Below are 15,663 nucleotides of genomic sequence, written 5' to 3' on the forward strand. Positions count from 1 at the left end.
TAATTGTCAGGAGATGTAACTGTATGCACTAATGGATGGGGAACAATACAGTATGCTATGACATTGAAATACAGATAGGATATTCAACAACAAAAATGATTGAACTACTATCCTGTATTCTTTATGCCTCGTATAAAGATTGAATATTTGAAGATCTATTTCCTCCAATAGTTTATTCAATAAGTAAACTGAAATTGAACTTCCAAATTGTACACATGGGATTGGAATTTCAATGTACTTTTTGTACTGAGTGAAGTGACCCTGGGTGCTCTGGACCCTCTGTTGGATTGCATATGACATGACCCATTTGTTAAATTATGGGTTTGAGTTGTACTTACTGCAACAAGTCCCCGTGTTTGCATAGTGAGTGTTATTCAACACCATTTGACCACCCAGGTGCCTGGCAACTGCACGGGAACACTGCAGGCAATGGATTTATGCTCTGTCCCCGTGCATGTGTGTCCTGGCTGACATGCGCAGTGTGGTCTAGGCCTCCATAATGGGACAAATCGACTTCTCTTTTATATGTACACTGAACCAAAATATAAACAGTGTTGTAAAGTGTTGGTCCCATGTTTCATGGGATGAAATAAAAGATCCCAGAAATGTTCCATACGCATAAAAAACATTGCTCTCAGATTTTGTACAAAAATGTGTTTACATCCCTGCTAGTGAGGATTTCTCCTTTGCCAAGATAATCCATCCACCTGACAGGTGTGGTATATCAAGAAGCTGATTAAACAGCATTTTTATTCATTTATTAAACATTTTTATTTCACCTTTATTTAACCAGGTAGGCCAGTTGAGAATAAGTTCTCATTTACAACTGCGACCTGGCCAAGATAATGCAAAGCAGTGCGACAAAAACAACAGAGTTACACATGGGATAATCAATCGTACAGTCAATAATACAATAGAAAAATCTGTAAACAGTGTGTGCAAATGAAGTAAGGAGGTAAGGCCATAAATAGGCCAATAGTGGCGAAGTAATTACAATTTAGCAATTTACACTGGAGTGATATGTGCAGATGAGGATATGCAGGTAGAAATACTGGTGTGCAAAAGAGCAGAAAAACAAAACAAATATGGGGATGAGGTAGGTAGTTGGTTGGATGGGCTATTTACAGATGGGCTGTGTACAGCTGCAGCTCTGTAAGCTGCTCTGACAGCTGACGCTTAAAGTTAGTGAGGGAGATATGTCTCCAACTTCAGAGATTTTTGCAGTTCGTTCCAGTCATTGGCAGCAGAGAACTGGAAGGAAAGGAGGACAAAGTAGATGTTGGCTTTGGAGATGACCAGTGAAATATACCTGCTGGAGCTCGTGCTACAGCTGGGTGTTGCTATGGTGACCAGTGAGCTGAGATAAGGCGGAGCTTTACCTAGCAAGGACTTCTAGATGACCTGGAGCCAGTGGGTTTGGCGACGAATATGTAGCGAGGACCAGCCAACGAGAGCATACAGGTCGCGGTGGTGGGTAGTATATGGGGCTTTGGTGACAAATGGGTGGCACTGTGATAGACTACATCCAATTTGCTGAGTAGAACGTTGGAGGCTATTTTGTAAATGATATCGCCGAAGTCGAGGATCGGTAGGATAGTCAGTTTTACGAGGGTATGTTTGGCAGCATGAGTGAAGGAGGCTTTATTGCGAAATAGTAAGATGATTCTAGATTTAAATTTGGATTGGAGATGCTTAATGTGAGTCTGGAAGGAGAGTTTACAGTCTAACCAGACACCTAGGTATTTGTAGTTGTCCACATTTCTAAGTCAGAACCGTCCAGAGTAGTGAAGGCGGGCAGCAATCGGTTGAAGAGCATGCATTTCGTTTTACTAGCATTTAAGAGCAGTTGGAGACCACGGAAGGAGTGTTGTATGGCGTTGAAGCCTGTTTGGAGGTTTGTTAACCCAGTGTCCAAAGAAGGGCCAGATGTATACAGAATGGTGTCACCTGCGTAGAGATGGATCAAAGAATCACCCGCTGCAAGAGCGACATTGATATATACGGAAAAAGAGTCGGCCCGAGAACTGAAACCTGTGGCACCCCCATAGAGACTGCCAGAGGTCCGGACATCAGGCACTCCAATTTGACACTGATCTCGGTCAGAGAAGTAGTTGGTGAATCAGGTGAGGCAGTCATTAGAGAAACCAAGGCTGTTGAGTCTGCCGATAAGAATGCGGTGATTGACATCCTTGTCGAAACCCTTGGCCAGGTCGATGAAGATGGCTGCACAGTACTGTCTTTTATCGATGGCGGTTATGATATCGTTTAGGACCTTGAGCGTGGCTGAGGTACACCCGTGACCAGCTCGGAAACCAGATTGCATAGTGGGAAGGTACGGTGGGATTCGAAATGGTCGGTGATCTGTTTGTTCACTTGGCTTTCAAAGACCTTAGAAAGGCAGGGTAGGATAGATATAGGTCTGTAACAGTTTGGGTCTAGTGTCTCCCCCTTTGAAGGGGGGTGGGGGGGGGTGGATGACCGTGGCCGCATTCCAATCTTTAGGAAGTGATCATTACACATATGCACCTTGTGCTGGGGACAATAAAAGACCACTAAAAAGTGCAGTTTTGTCACAACACAATGACACAGATGTTTCAAGTTTTGAGGGCGCATACAAATGGCATGCTGACTGCAGGAACGTCCACCAGAGCTGTTGCCAGAGAATGGAATTTTCATTTCTCTAACATAAGCCACTAACTTTGTTGTAGAGAATTTGGCAGTACGTCCAACCGGGACACAACCGCAGACCATGTGTATGGCGTTGTGCGGGCGAGCGGTTTTCTGATGTCAACATTGTGAACAGAGTGTCCCATGGTGGCGTGGGGTTATGGTATGGGCAGGCATAAGCTACAGACAATAAACACAATTGCATTTTATCGATGACATTTTGAATGCACAGAGATACTGTGACGAGACCCTGAGTCCTATTGTCGTGCCATTCATCCACCTCCATCATCTCATGTTTTAGCATGATAATGTACGCCCCCATGTCGCAAGGATCTGTAAACAATTCCTGGAAGCTGAAAATGTCCCAGTTCTTCCATGGCCTGCATGTACGACAAATTTGCACAGCCATTGAAGATGAGTGGGACAACATTCCACAGGCCACAATCAACACCCTGACCAACTCGATGCAAAGGAGATGTTTCACGCTACATGAGGCAAATGGTGGTCACATCGGAGGGACTGTTGTCCGGTCCTCTGACAGTCTCTATGGGTGTGCCACAGGGTTCAATTCTCAGGCCGACTCTCTTTTCTGTATGCATCAATGATGTTGCTCTTGCTGCTGGTGATTCTCTGATCCACCTCTACGCAGACAACACCATTCTGTATACTTCTGGCCCCTCCTTGGACACTGTGTTAACTAAGCTCCAGACGAGCTTCAATGCCATACAACTCTCCTTCTGTGGCCTCCAACCGCTCTTAAACGCAAATAAAACTAAATGCATGCTATTCAATCGACCCCACCCGCACCTGCCCGCCCGTCCAGCATCACTACTCTGGACGGCTCTGACATAGAATACGTGGAAACTACAAATACCTGGGTGTCTGGTTAGACTGTAAGCTCTCCTTCCAGACTCACATTAAGCATCTCCAATCCAAAATTAAATTTAAAATCAGCTTCCTATATCGCAACAAAGCATCCTTCACTCATGCTGCCAAACATACCCTCGTAAAACTGACCATCCTACCGATCCTCGACTTCGGTGATCATCTATAAAATAGCCTCCAACACTCTACTCAACAAACTGGATGCAGTCTATCACAGTACCATCCGTTTTGTCACCAAAGCCCCATACACTACCCACCATTGCGACCTATACGCTCTCGTTGGTTGGCCCTCGCTTCATACTCGTCACCAAATCCACTGGCTACAGGTTATCTACAAGTCTCTGCTAGGTATAGCCCCGCCTTATCTCAGCTCACTGGTCACCATAGCAGCACACACTCGTAGCACGCGCTCCAGCAGATATATCTCACTGGTCACCCCCAAAGCCAATTCCTCATTTGGTCGTCTTTCCTTCCAGTTCTCTGCTGCCCATGACTGGAACGAATTGCAAAAATCTCTGAAGCAGGAGACTCACATCTCCCTCACTAGCTTTAAGCACCAGCTGTCAGAGCAGCTTACAGATCACTGCATCTGTACATAGCCCATCTGTAAACAGCCCATCTGTAAACAGCCCATCTATCTACCTACCTCATCCCCATATACTGGTATTTATTTATTTATTTTGCTGCTTTGCACCCCAGTATCTCTACCTGCACATTCATCTTCTGCCAATCTACCATTCCAGTGTTGAATTGCTATATTGTAATTACTTCACCACCATGGCCTATTTATTCCCTTAACTTACCTCATTTGCACTCACTGTATATAGACTTTTTGTTTTCTTTTGTTCTACTGTATTATTGACTGTATGTTTTGTTTATTCCATGTGTAACTCTGTGTTGTTGTATGTGTCGAATTGCTACTCTTTATCAGGTCGCAGTTGCAAATGAGAACTTGTTCTCAACTAGCCTACCTGATTAAATAAAGGTGAAATAAAATAAATAAATAAAACATCAGATACTGACTGGTTTTCTGATCCACTCCCCCTTTTTTGTGACAAAAGATGGATATTGTTGCATGTTGAATTTATTTTGTTCAGTATAATTCCCTTGGTACTAGTATGATTCTCCTGACATGTTCAGAACTTATGATCACACACCACAGGATAGAAAGAATACAGGTAAGATTGCATAACAGAATGCAACAATATGCAGGCAGCTATAATATGTTGTACTGAACTGCTACCGAATAGTTGGGTGTATAAAGCGATTTACTCATTTGCCAAGTACTAACTTGTCTTTAAATGTAACTAGGCAAGTCAGTTAATTAAGAACAAATTCGTATTTACAATGATGGCCTACACCGGCCAAACCCGGACGATGCTGGGCCAATTGTGCGCCGCCCTATGTGACTCCCCAGCATGGCCGGTTGTGATACAGCCTGGAACAAAACAGTACATTTATTTGTAATACCTTTACATATTTAGTTCACGATGTCTACTCCGGAAAGAAGACGGCTGATCTCTCCATATACTGTTCACGTGTGCGAATACCCGTTTGTCAGCTGTCGCCCAGGCCTGGTCGACCTTGATCGCTGGACATTTATTGACCTCACTGTACAAACACCACGTCATTGTAACCACGCCCCCCGTCAAACACGATCTCAGAGCCAAAGGACAAAAAAGAAAAATAGGGTGAGACTATGTAATTGGACACGTATTCAACATTGTTTTTTTGATACATCATACGCCATTCAATTCACACACTTAAGGAAGAAGTAACATAGTCATGGGAAAATACATTAAAAGCTAAATTATCTAATGTATCGTTTTACTTAAGAAGAATACACAAAATACGTCGCCTATTTGATGAAGTGGTATCGCCTAATAAACCACGCACTAGCGGCTAGGGTAGGAGGATAGGATTTCAGAGGCGACAGCGAAAAAGGAACTGAATGTTGTTGTAAACACAACATTAACCAGTTAGCTATATTATAAATACATTTAGTGTCAACAAAACAGTACATTTATTTGTATTACCTTTATATATATATATATATATATATATTTAGTTTACGATGTCTACTCCTGCAAGAAGACGACTGATGAGAGATTTTAAGCGGTGAGTTGAACATTTTTCACGGGTGGTGTTAATGATATGCCTGAAGCTAGCTTGTCAGCTAAGGGTACTTGGCTAGCTTGCTAACGCGACCAAGTCATCCAGCCGTCTATTTGATATGTTTTATTTCGTTAAACAAATTTGCTATGTTGCCTTTGAAAATAGCGGATGCTTTACACAACAGTCTGCCGCTAAAGTCGACCCTAAAACATTAGCGACTTATTTCGTCAGCAAGCTAGTTCGCTTACAAGACTTGACTGGCCAGCTAACGTTACTCGGCTAGCTAAGAAAACAACTCGCTCTCTCCAAGGCGAGTCACCATAGTTAACTCGCAAACGAAACTGAGTTAAATTAACTAGACGTCATAAAATTACTCAGGTTGTGTTTAATATTTCGATGGATATTGTTTTGCGACATCCTTGAACTTCATATCAAACCATGCATAACGTTTATGAATACGACTGACTTTTAGCTAAACACTAATCTAGGGTTTCTGCATTGGTTGATAATATTGCAAGTAAATTAAGAGTACACTAATTCAGTAATGTTGTAATATACTACAGCTATCAGTTTGAAAATAGGGCTAACAGTTGCTTAAGTTAGGTAGCAAGTAATTTGAAACGTGGAAGTTGTTTCTTTTCCTCGGACCCCCATAGGCTACAAGAAGACCCTCCGGCTGGTGTCAGTGGTGCCCCTTCCGAAAACAACATCATGGTGTGGAATGCAGTCATATTCGGGTAAGACGGTAAATCGCAACCGGTCCGATGTGCACATTCAGACTGTTCTCTGTCACAGATGTTCAGTACAAATATTACATTAACACCTAGCAAAATATATACTCATAAGGAGCCTAGCGGTACCTTCAATCCTTAAGATCCAAGGACCATGTGTTCATTTCAGAGGTAACAGTAGTCTGACCGAGAAAACAGCCAAATACTCAATTTTTAAACGTGAATCTAGTCAACTGAATCGAGTTCAATAAAGCCCTTTACGTTCATATCACAAGTATTAACACAAATGCAAAAAAAAAACAAGCAAAAAAAACACTGTTTTAACCGGTTTTATCACAGTTGCGGCTGGCAGTATTTTTCAGTGACAACACGTTTCTGGCTGCCTTTCGTTATACACAGGTGTTCCACGCATGCTAAAGAGCTAAGTACCACAAGTTGTCGCTCTGTCTTAAGTAAACACAGGCTCTAACATGGAGCTATGGCGGTGTGGGAACTCTAACCCTATAAAGGTGTGTGTCTATTTGTGTTTTTCTCACCGATATGAAAGATAGTCCTTATGCTCCCAAAATGGTACCACAAGTGATGCATGTTAATGTTCAGACCTAGCGCCAGGGCTCTTAACAAAACTCCCCTGTACAGAAGATGCCTTCTTCCAATGACTCTTATGTGTAATATCATGGAACTGGGTGAGAGTCACGGTAAAGGACTATGTAACGCCATGCTCCATCAGCAAATATTGCTGAGTTTGGGTTCTGAAACAGCCTTTGCTAGTTATTGGTCATTCTGTGAGAGCCAGGTCATATCAAGACCTTTTTAGGCCAATGATACCAACAATTAAGTGAATTATCTGCTCATTGTAATGTTCCTTCATCTGTATAACTTATTTATGGGGAACTGACACATTCATATTTCATGCACACACAAACTTAACGTATTTATTTCCCTTTACAGCCCAGAAGGGACACCTTTTGAGGATGGTGAGTACAGCACTGTACACCCCATTCTTTCTATTTGCATACTCTGTGCAGTTAAGGTTTGTGTGACAATTGTTTTGATAAATTCCACATGAAGTAGGCTAGAGCAGTCAATCATCAACTCCCTGTTTTATCTAACAGCGCTATTGCAGATAATGCAACAGCTGTAATTGCAAAAACACATTTTCTAACATTCTTGGTTGCGTGATATTAGCCGTGGTTCTAATTCATTTCCCTCCATCTTTTATATGTTCCAGGCACATTTAAGCTCACTGTTGAGTTCACAGAAGAATACCCCAACAAACCCCCCACAGTGAGATTTGTGTCAAAGATGTTTCATCCAAATGGTATGTTGTCACAACGAAAGTAGCAAAACATTCCGATAATGATTAGTATTGCCTACAAAGATTAACACAATTTTTACCCTTCCATTTTATTTAAGTGTATGCAGATGGGAGTATATGTCTGGACATTCTACAGAATCGATGGAGTCCAACCTATGACGTATCATCCATTCTTACCTCAATCCAGGTAGACACATTTATCGTGTTTTCCATGCATCCTCCTGTCAACATTTAGTCCTACTGCGACGGAGCAGAGATAAGCCACAACAGACCTTAGACTTCCCATACTGAAGTGCCATGGTGCATATTCCTACTGTTATGCCACACTCCGTGTGCTGTAGAATGCCTGTCTCATTTACTCTGTTGGCCTATCACCCCTCTCTCCCTTCCCTCCTTCCAGTCCCTGCTAGACGAACCAAACCCCAACAGTCCGGCCAACAGTCAGGCGGCCCAGCTTTACCAGGAAAACAAGAGGGAGTACGAGAAGCGTGTGTCGGCCATTGTAGAACAAAGCTGGAGGGACAGTTGACCAGACCCTCTCCCTTCTGTCCTCCTCTGTCCCCAGCACTGCGCTGTGTGACTCGAGTTCTAGTGGAGTACATCTTCATTTAGTGTTTCTTTTTTAAGCTTTTATGCACTTTACCTCTCCCTTCCCTTGTAGAACCTCCTTTTTTTTTTTCTGACACGCTTGGAGTGATTGTTAATTTATTTTTTCCCCCCTCATTTTGGCCTATCGGGACGTATGTGCTGAATCTTGCCTTTGCCACTACGCTCTTCAATTGAGGACCATTTTTGGATATCAATTACCTTGCCTCATCCCTTCACTGAAACAAATGAGTTGGACTAATTTGTTTAAAGTTTGGAAGAAATATCAATTATGATAACCTAGCTTGTAGGTTCCTTCTTTGGTGTGCTCCCCTTACTTTATATCAAGCTAATTTTACAAAGCAGCATCTGAGCTATCAAGCTCTACCTTTCTTTGGACAATTGCTGCCCGTGTTCATCCTAAACATCCTGATTGAGAATCAGACCCACAAGCTTAACCCATGTCTTTGCTGTGTTGTGAGCTCTGTTACATGCATGACAGTGAGTGCATTCATGTTGTTCAGTACCCTCAATGTATATAGGAAAACATACATCTGGATTTATGTACAGATTTTGCACTGGTTGTTCATGTCATTTTTTCCAGCACTTGTAAATAAAGGCAAAACTACCTTTACTTTGACCGTAGTACTGTTTCTCTTGGATACTGACAGTAAACCATGTGCTCCCTACAGTATTCATCAATCCATTCTATATTTAGCTTTGTGGCAAATAATGTGATATCAGTGATCTGTGAAACTAGCTTCAAAGTTCATGCATCTTAACCTCATTCAAACCTTAATGAGAACTCCACATCTAAAACCAATCACAATTGCAGAACCGCATGGAGTGATTGTGTACAAACCACCAAATGACACGAGTTGTTGCTTTGCTATTTTTGACTGGCAGTATGCAAAGAGCAGAGGGGGAGATGTCATTTGCAGAACCCCATGGTAAGGATTTTAGGCTAGGTTTCTATATGATGTAAAATTGGCTTTCATAAATACTTTTTATTACTACCGTTGGACTAGATTCACTTGACACCAGTAAGGTGAATTAAATGTAAGTCCTCATGAACACAGGCCCATTGCCAAGGGGATTTGATGTCACACACTCCATAAAACATTTCCAATTTCATCTCTTAAGTGTCTACAATGCATTTTGCTCGGGCAGTCCTATCAGTAATGGCACTTCAAGCAAAGGGCAGTCACATCAGATACAAAGTTCATAATGTATTGCACAATCTTCAATTAATTTTTTATTTGTTAAGAGCATTAAGGTTGCATGCATGATACAGCAACGTCAATCATTGTGGCTATTTGATAAAATAATCTATTACATTATACTGTATCTGTCGTGAACCAGGATGTCCATCTTCCAGTACAGCATTTTCTAAAATAAGTCCCTCTTTCCAATAAATTTTCAAACAGCATTGGGAGTAGAAAAAAACTAACCTAACATGACAATGTCCGCTGGGCTAGGTAGAGAAGCTACCTGTTGTAGGCCCTTTCCTTCTTCGCCCTCTCTAGGGCCTTGTCCATTGTCTTCTCATTCTCACCCCTGCATTTGGGGCAGAACCACTTCCCCTTGGGCTTGTGATGTAGCGCCACACAGGAGAAGTGGAACCACTCGATGAGACACTCGTCGTTATCACAGCCAATCATCTCGCCGTAGGATACCTGTTCACACAGGCAGTAAGTGGGCTCGTCTGGGTCGATGGGCAGGTCTAGGGGTGACACCTCCCTCTCTGACTTGCCCTTTGACCTCTTCTTATTGGACAACGTTTTGGCCCTCTTCTCTCTGGGCACCCCCATGGCCACCTCATCAACATGACCCATGCTTCCATAGCTCTCCCAATTCTCTCCGCTTTTCTGCCGCCGTGACCGTTTCCCCCCGCCGACTGAGCACGGTGTCACCTCGTCACGCCTCTTGTCATGGTGACCAGCTTTGCCCGGAGTTGTTGTTTCTGCCGATGGCACTATGGAGGCTGCGGTTGTTGTGATGGCAGTTGATGTGGGTACATGGGTATCAGGGTTCTCCTTGGAGGCGTGGAGGAGCTCAGAATGCCAGTCCACCTGTCTGCTACAGTTCTCCACCAACTCCACCTGGAACAGTACAGAGTGAGTATGTGTGTGTATATATTTTAAACACTGTGGGTTTTGATCAGTTAGGTGACATGCAGCACCAGTCAAAAGTTTGGATAACCCACTCATTCCAGTTTTTTAAAAGTTTTTTTTATACATTGTAGAATAATAAAGACAAACTATGAAATAACACATGGAATCATGTAGTAACCAAAAAAAGTTACATCAAAATATATTTGAGATTCTTCAAAGAAGCCACCCTTTGCTTTGGACAATATTGGCAACCTTTCAATAAGGTTAATGAGGTAGTTAACTGGAATGAATGTCAATTAACAGGTGTGCCTTGTTAATTTGATCCAATCAGTTGTTGTGACAAGATAGGATGTTACACAGAAGATTTCCAAATATGGCTAAAGACCAAGTCCATATTATCGCAAGAACAGCTCAAATAAGCAAAGAGAAATGACAGTCCATCATTACTTTAAGACATGAAGGTTAGTCAATGCGGAAAATGTCAAGAACTTTTAAAGTTTCTTCAAGTGCAGTCACAAAACCATAAAGCGCTATGATGAAACTGGCTCTCATGAGGACCGCCAAAAGAAAGGAAGACCCAGAGTTACCTCTGCCGCAGAGGATAAGTTCACTTGAGTTACCAGCCTCAGAAATTACAGCCCAAATAAATCCTTTAGAGTTCAAGAGACACATCCCAACATCAACTATTCAGAGGAGACTGTCAATTGCTGCAAAGAAACTACTAAAATGACACCAATAAGAGACTTGCTTGGGCCAAGATGGAACTCTGTCCTTTTGTCTGATGAGTCCAAATTTGATTTCTTGTTTCCAACCCTTGTGTGTTTGAGATGCAGAGTAGGTGAACGGATGATCTGATGTGTGGTTCCCACAGTGAAGCATGGAGGTGGTGTGAGTGTCACCAGCAAAGCACAGTCTTATGTACTTAGAATTCAAGACACACTTAACCAGCATGGCTTCCATAGCATTATTCAGCAATAAGTCATCCCATCTGGTTTGCACATATACCGCATTTTATGATATAGCGGTATTGATGCAGGGACCAGTTTGGGTTTTTACTTTACCTTCTAAACCAGTATTTGAATGTTTGGTTTGTTAAATGTGATATGCCATGTGTGTAGTATGAGCTAAAAATAAGGACGCGCGACAACGAGATTCTAGCTCCAGCCTGTTTATTAACCTAACCCTCGCATGTCATACATAGGTACAGGGACAGCCTACAACAATGTGTAATGTTAATTTTGATAGTTTACTTCGCGACTTGAATCATCTCTCTCCGACCTGTTCTCCGTTCCACACACAGCCACGTCCCCTGTCACTGAAGGAGCGCATTTGACTTTCCTCAACCACGAGACACTTGCGTTCAGTCAAGAATGCGGTTTTCACTTTGCTTATAAATATAAATCAACTAGCGTTCTATAATGACAATATAAGTTTGTGTTTCTTACATCAGTAAACAGCTAGTTTGTCAATTTCTTAGCAAGTTGCCCTAAATCTTGTGGGACGCTAATTATTAGCCGCTAATGCTAATAGCTACTGAGTAAGAGCAAACGTAGCTAGCTAATATAGGTGATGGTGTCGACCTAAATCAGCATGTTGTTTGTGCAACAGCATCTTCTAAATCAATGAGGAATATGCAAAGCAAGAATGTTAGCTTCATGAAGTAGCTAAGAGAAAACATGCAACGTAGGGTCCCCTAGGAAACACTTATCAAAACTTTAGTTCCTACCCTGTCACAATAACGCCTCCCTGGCATTTTAATTAGTTGCCATCTCAAACACTGTATTCAAAGTGCCCACTATTATATTCTAACTTTAGAATTAGAATAGTAATTATATTTCCAAGATTCCAACAGTTTTGCTCTAATTCGCAAGTCAAATCACAATTGCAACATTTGGTTAAAAAAATAAGTCCTAGATTATTTGCCCATATCATGCAGCCCTATGTGGTAGTGTGGGAATTCTCAATTGAGCAGTGGTTGTAAAGTACTTAAGTAATACTTGAAAGTGTTTTTACTTAATGTACATATACCCCAAAAAAAGACTTATTTTTACTCCATACATTTTCTCTGACACCTAAAAGTACTCGTTACATTTTGAATGCTTAGCAGGACAAGAAAATGGTCCAATTCACACAATTGTCAAGAGAATATCCCATGTCATCTAATGCCTCTGATCTGGCAGACTCAAACACAAATGCTTTGTTTGTAAATTATGTCAGTGTTGGAGTGTGCCCCTGGCTATCTGTAAATAAAAACAAGAAAATGGTGCCACCTGGTTTGCTTAATATAAGGAATTTTAATTATTTATACTTTTACTTTGATAGCTAAGTACATTTTATCAATTACATTTACTTTTGGTACTTAAGTATAAGTATATCTAAAACCAAATACTTTTAGACATTTACTCAAGTTGTATTTTACAGGGTGAATCCCGTTTACTTGAGTAATTTTCTATTAAATGTATCTTTACTGTTACTCAAGTATGATAATTGGGTACTTTTTCCACCACTGCAACTGAGCGCAGGGAATGCAGAAGTGATAAGTGCTGAAATGTGTTTTGGTTGAAGTTGAATTGAACAGTAAGAATGGAGACTCATTGAAATTGCTTAGAATATACGTGTTGCCACCCTAGGATCACTCACTACTCACAAAGCAAACATAGAACTTTGATTATTCAAAACTTAAAATACCATACCATTTTTTAATTTATTTTTATTTTACAAATACCGTGATACAATATTTTGGCCATATCACTTATCCCTAAGTAGGACTGTTTTTCAACCGGACAATGACCAAAACACACCTCCAGACTGTGTAAGGGTTATTTGACCAAGGAGAGTGATGGACTGCTGCATCAGATGGCCTCTACAATAACCTGACCTCAACCCAATTGAGATGGTTTGGGATGAATTGGACCGCAGAGTTAAGGAAAGCAGCCAACAAGTGCACAGCTTGTGGGGGAATTCATTCAAGACTGTTGGAAAAGCATTCCAGGTGAAGCTGGTTGAGAGAATGCCAAGCATGTGCAAAGCTGTCATCAAGGCAAAGGGTGGCTACTTTGAAGAATCTCAAATATATTTAGATTTGTTTAATACTTTGTTGGTTACTACATGATTCTAGATGTGTTATTTCATAGTTTTGATGTCTTCACTATTATTCTACAATGAAGAAAATAGTAAAAATAAAGAAAACCCCTTGAATGAGTAGGTGTCCAAACCTTTGACTGGTATTGCAAGTTGGTCAAGGAGAGTGACCAATATGGGCTTTGTTGCAGCCTCATCCATCAATATTATTGCTTTTCAAGTTGGAAAATCAAACTTCTTCAGGATTAGTGTCCTGTCCGTAGGACAGTTGAGCTAACGTAGGCTGATGTGATTAGCACGAGGTTGTAAGAAACAAAAAAAAGATTCCCAGGACATATACATATCTGATATGGGCAGAAAGTTTAAATTCTTGTTAATCTAACTGCACTGTCCAATTTACAGTAGCTATTAGAGTGAAAGAATACCATGCTATTGTTTGAGAAGAGTGCACAATTATGAACTTGAAAATGTATGAATAAACCAATAAGGCACATTTGGCCAGTCTTGATACAACATTTTGAATAGATATGCAAGATTTCACTGCATCACTCAGACTCTGCACATAAAGTGCTGCTATATAGTGGCCAAAGTTTGAATTGCACCTGGGCTGGAATAATTAATTATGCCCTTTCTATTGCATTTCAAAAATGGTACAAAAAAAACAAAAAATCGTCCTTTTGTATTTTCTTTTACCAGATCTAATGTGTTATATTCTCCTACATTCTTTTCACATTTCCACAAACTTCAAAGTGTTTCCTTTCAAATGGTATCAATAATACACATATCCTTGCTTCAGGGCCTGAGCTACACGCAGGTAGATTTAGGTATGTCATTTTAGGCGAAAATTGAAAAAGTGGTTTAAGCAAAGTTCATATAAAAGGGGAGACACTTTTGTCCATAAACAATAATACAGGCAGCCAGCCACGTTCACGCACCATCTGCCCAGCAATCTGGATCTTCTCATCTCCCAGCTCCTGGCTGCGGATAAGAGCTCTCTGGATGGCCAGCTGAAGTCTATGCCGCTGGAGAGGATCGGACTCCCGACTGTAGCGCTCATAAACGTCATCCAGCTCTTGCAGGCCATCTGAGGCAGGCAGGCGGGCCATAGGATGCAAGAGATATAACAAACATGGCCCATAGATAGCGTAAAGTGGATGGAGCGGCAGTTTTATTATGGAGCTAAACAAACGTGTATTACTCTAGTAAGCTAAATACATTTACATAACTTGAAACGAATGTTTTAATTTTTACATAGAATAGTAGACACCTTTTATTCAAATTGTAGCTTTCGAATGATACAAGCTAGCTAGCATGTGCATCTGGACGCCAGTACCCAGCTACTGCTAGAAACTAGCAGCGTAACTTCAGCTGGCTAGGTTAACAGACTAGTAGCAGTTATGTACACTGGCTATATTGATTAACGTTACCTAGCAGGTAGCTAGCAAAGTTGGTCAGTGGATGAAACGTGAACGATTTACCTTGATATGTCGCATCAATTTCCTTCATAAGCGACACACTCCTCTGTAGGTCGAAAGGCAGTGATTCGACCAAATCCAAATATTCTTCCACATAATTTGAAACGACGTGGACCGGGTCGCCGTTAGCCGGATTTAACATTCTCGTCAGTCAAATGTCCACACAAAGCTGTCCACAAAAAAATCAAATGTTACACGGAACATCCTTTTACAACATTATGGCACACAGAACATCCGAAACTCAATTCTACAGTACACGTTGGACGAATAAATAAAACATATTTGCAATCTCTTTTACGTTTAAGCTGACCTTTTCTCTTACTGTAGCCCCATGAAACCTAGTTCCACTATCTAACGTTTAACAGGGGGAAGCTTCAGGCTCTTAGAGCCTACTGTTAGCGAACTAGCTACCATTAGCTAGTAGCAGTAACGTCGTTACAGCCTTCACTGATTATGGTCTGAACACGCTAATGAAGCAATGCAAACGATCCATTTTTACTCACCAGAAACGTTATATTTTTCCGCTTACTGAAGCTCATACAATGTATTCAATCCAACTGGAGAATATTCTAACAGTGCATTGATTAGAGCGTGAAGAACGGTAAACTTAAGTTGAACAAATAAACCGGTGTTTTGCGCATGCGCATCCTGTGAAACAAACTCGACATGTGTCGATTTGTTTTTTTTTGTGA

At 41.3% G+C, this 15,663-nt stretch overlaps 2 protein-coding genes across 4 annotated transcripts; one reads left to right on the plus strand and one right to left on the minus strand.

Moving 5' to 3' along the window:
• The first annotated feature begins 5,446 nt into the window (after positions 1–5,446).
• On the plus strand, positions 5,447–8,941 carry LOC135519082 (ubiquitin-conjugating enzyme E2 A-like). 2 transcript variants are annotated; one of them, XM_064944139.1, is made up of 6 exons: positions 5,448–5,670; positions 6,324–6,404; positions 7,350–7,375; positions 7,630–7,719; positions 7,815–7,903; positions 8,117–8,941. In XM_064944139.1, the coding sequence occupies exons 1-6, from the start codon at positions 5,627–5,629 to the stop codon at positions 8,243–8,245; spliced, it is 459 nt and encodes a 152-aa protein (XP_064800211.1). In that variant the 5' UTR covers positions 5,448–5,626; the 3' UTR covers positions 8,246–8,941. The 2 variants fall into 2 exon arrangements, with proteins under 2 accessions (XP_064800212.1, XP_064800211.1); XM_064944140.1 differs by lacking the exon at positions 6,324–6,404 and having other exon boundaries at positions 5,447–5,670.
• Positions 8,942–9,543: 602 nt separating this feature from the next.
• LOC135519087 (inhibitor of growth protein 1-like) lies at positions 9,544–15,628 on the minus strand. 2 transcript variants are annotated; one of them, XM_064944146.1, is made up of 4 exons: positions 15,475–15,628; positions 14,975–15,140; positions 14,432–14,580; positions 9,544–10,403 (listed from the first exon to the last, which is right to left on the minus strand). In XM_064944146.1, exons 2-4 carry the CDS (start codon positions 15,111–15,113, stop codon positions 9,789–9,791), a joined length of 903 nt encoding a protein of 300 aa, XP_064800218.1. In that variant the 5' UTR covers positions 15,114–15,140; positions 15,475–15,628; the 3' UTR covers positions 9,544–9,788. The 2 variants fall into 2 exon arrangements, with proteins under 2 accessions (XP_064800218.1, XP_064800219.1); XM_064944147.1 differs by lacking the exon at positions 15,475–15,628 and adding an exon at positions 15,282–15,378.
• Positions 15,629–15,663: the final 35 nt, after the last annotated feature.

This window comes from Oncorhynchus masou, chromosome 29, assembly GCF_036934945.1.
Source record: "Oncorhynchus masou masou isolate Uvic2021 chromosome 29, UVic_Omas_1.1, whole genome shotgun sequence".
Lineage (NCBI taxonomy): Eukaryota > Metazoa > Chordata > Actinopteri > Salmoniformes > Salmonidae > Oncorhynchus > Oncorhynchus masou.

Bases quoted from the DNA above. Each gene is read 5' to 3' on its own strand.
- LOC135519082 (XM_064944139.1), top strand. From the start codon at position 5,627: ATGTCTACTCCTGCAAGAAGACGACTGATGAGAGATTTTAAGCG. The intron at 7,376-7,629 runs GTGAGTACAGCA...TATATGTTCCAG, and splicing joins AGGGACACCTTTTGAGGATG to GCACATTTAAGCTCACTGTT. The intron at 7,720-7,814 runs GTATGTTGTCAC...ATTTTATTTAAG, and splicing joins AAAGATGTTTCATCCAAATG to TGTATGCAGATGGGAGTATA.
- LOC135519087 (XM_064944146.1), bottom strand. From the start codon at position 15,113: ATGTTAAATCCGGCTAACGGCGACCCGGTCCACGTCGTTTCAAATTAT. The intron at 14,581-14,974 runs GTAAATCGTTCA...TGCCTGCCTCAG, and splicing joins AATTGATGCGACATATCAAG to ATGGCCTGCAAGAGCTGGAT. The intron at 10,404-14,431 runs GTGCGTGAACGT...GTACTGTTCCAG, and splicing joins TCCAGATTGCTGGGCAGATG to GTGGAGTTGGTGGAGAACTG.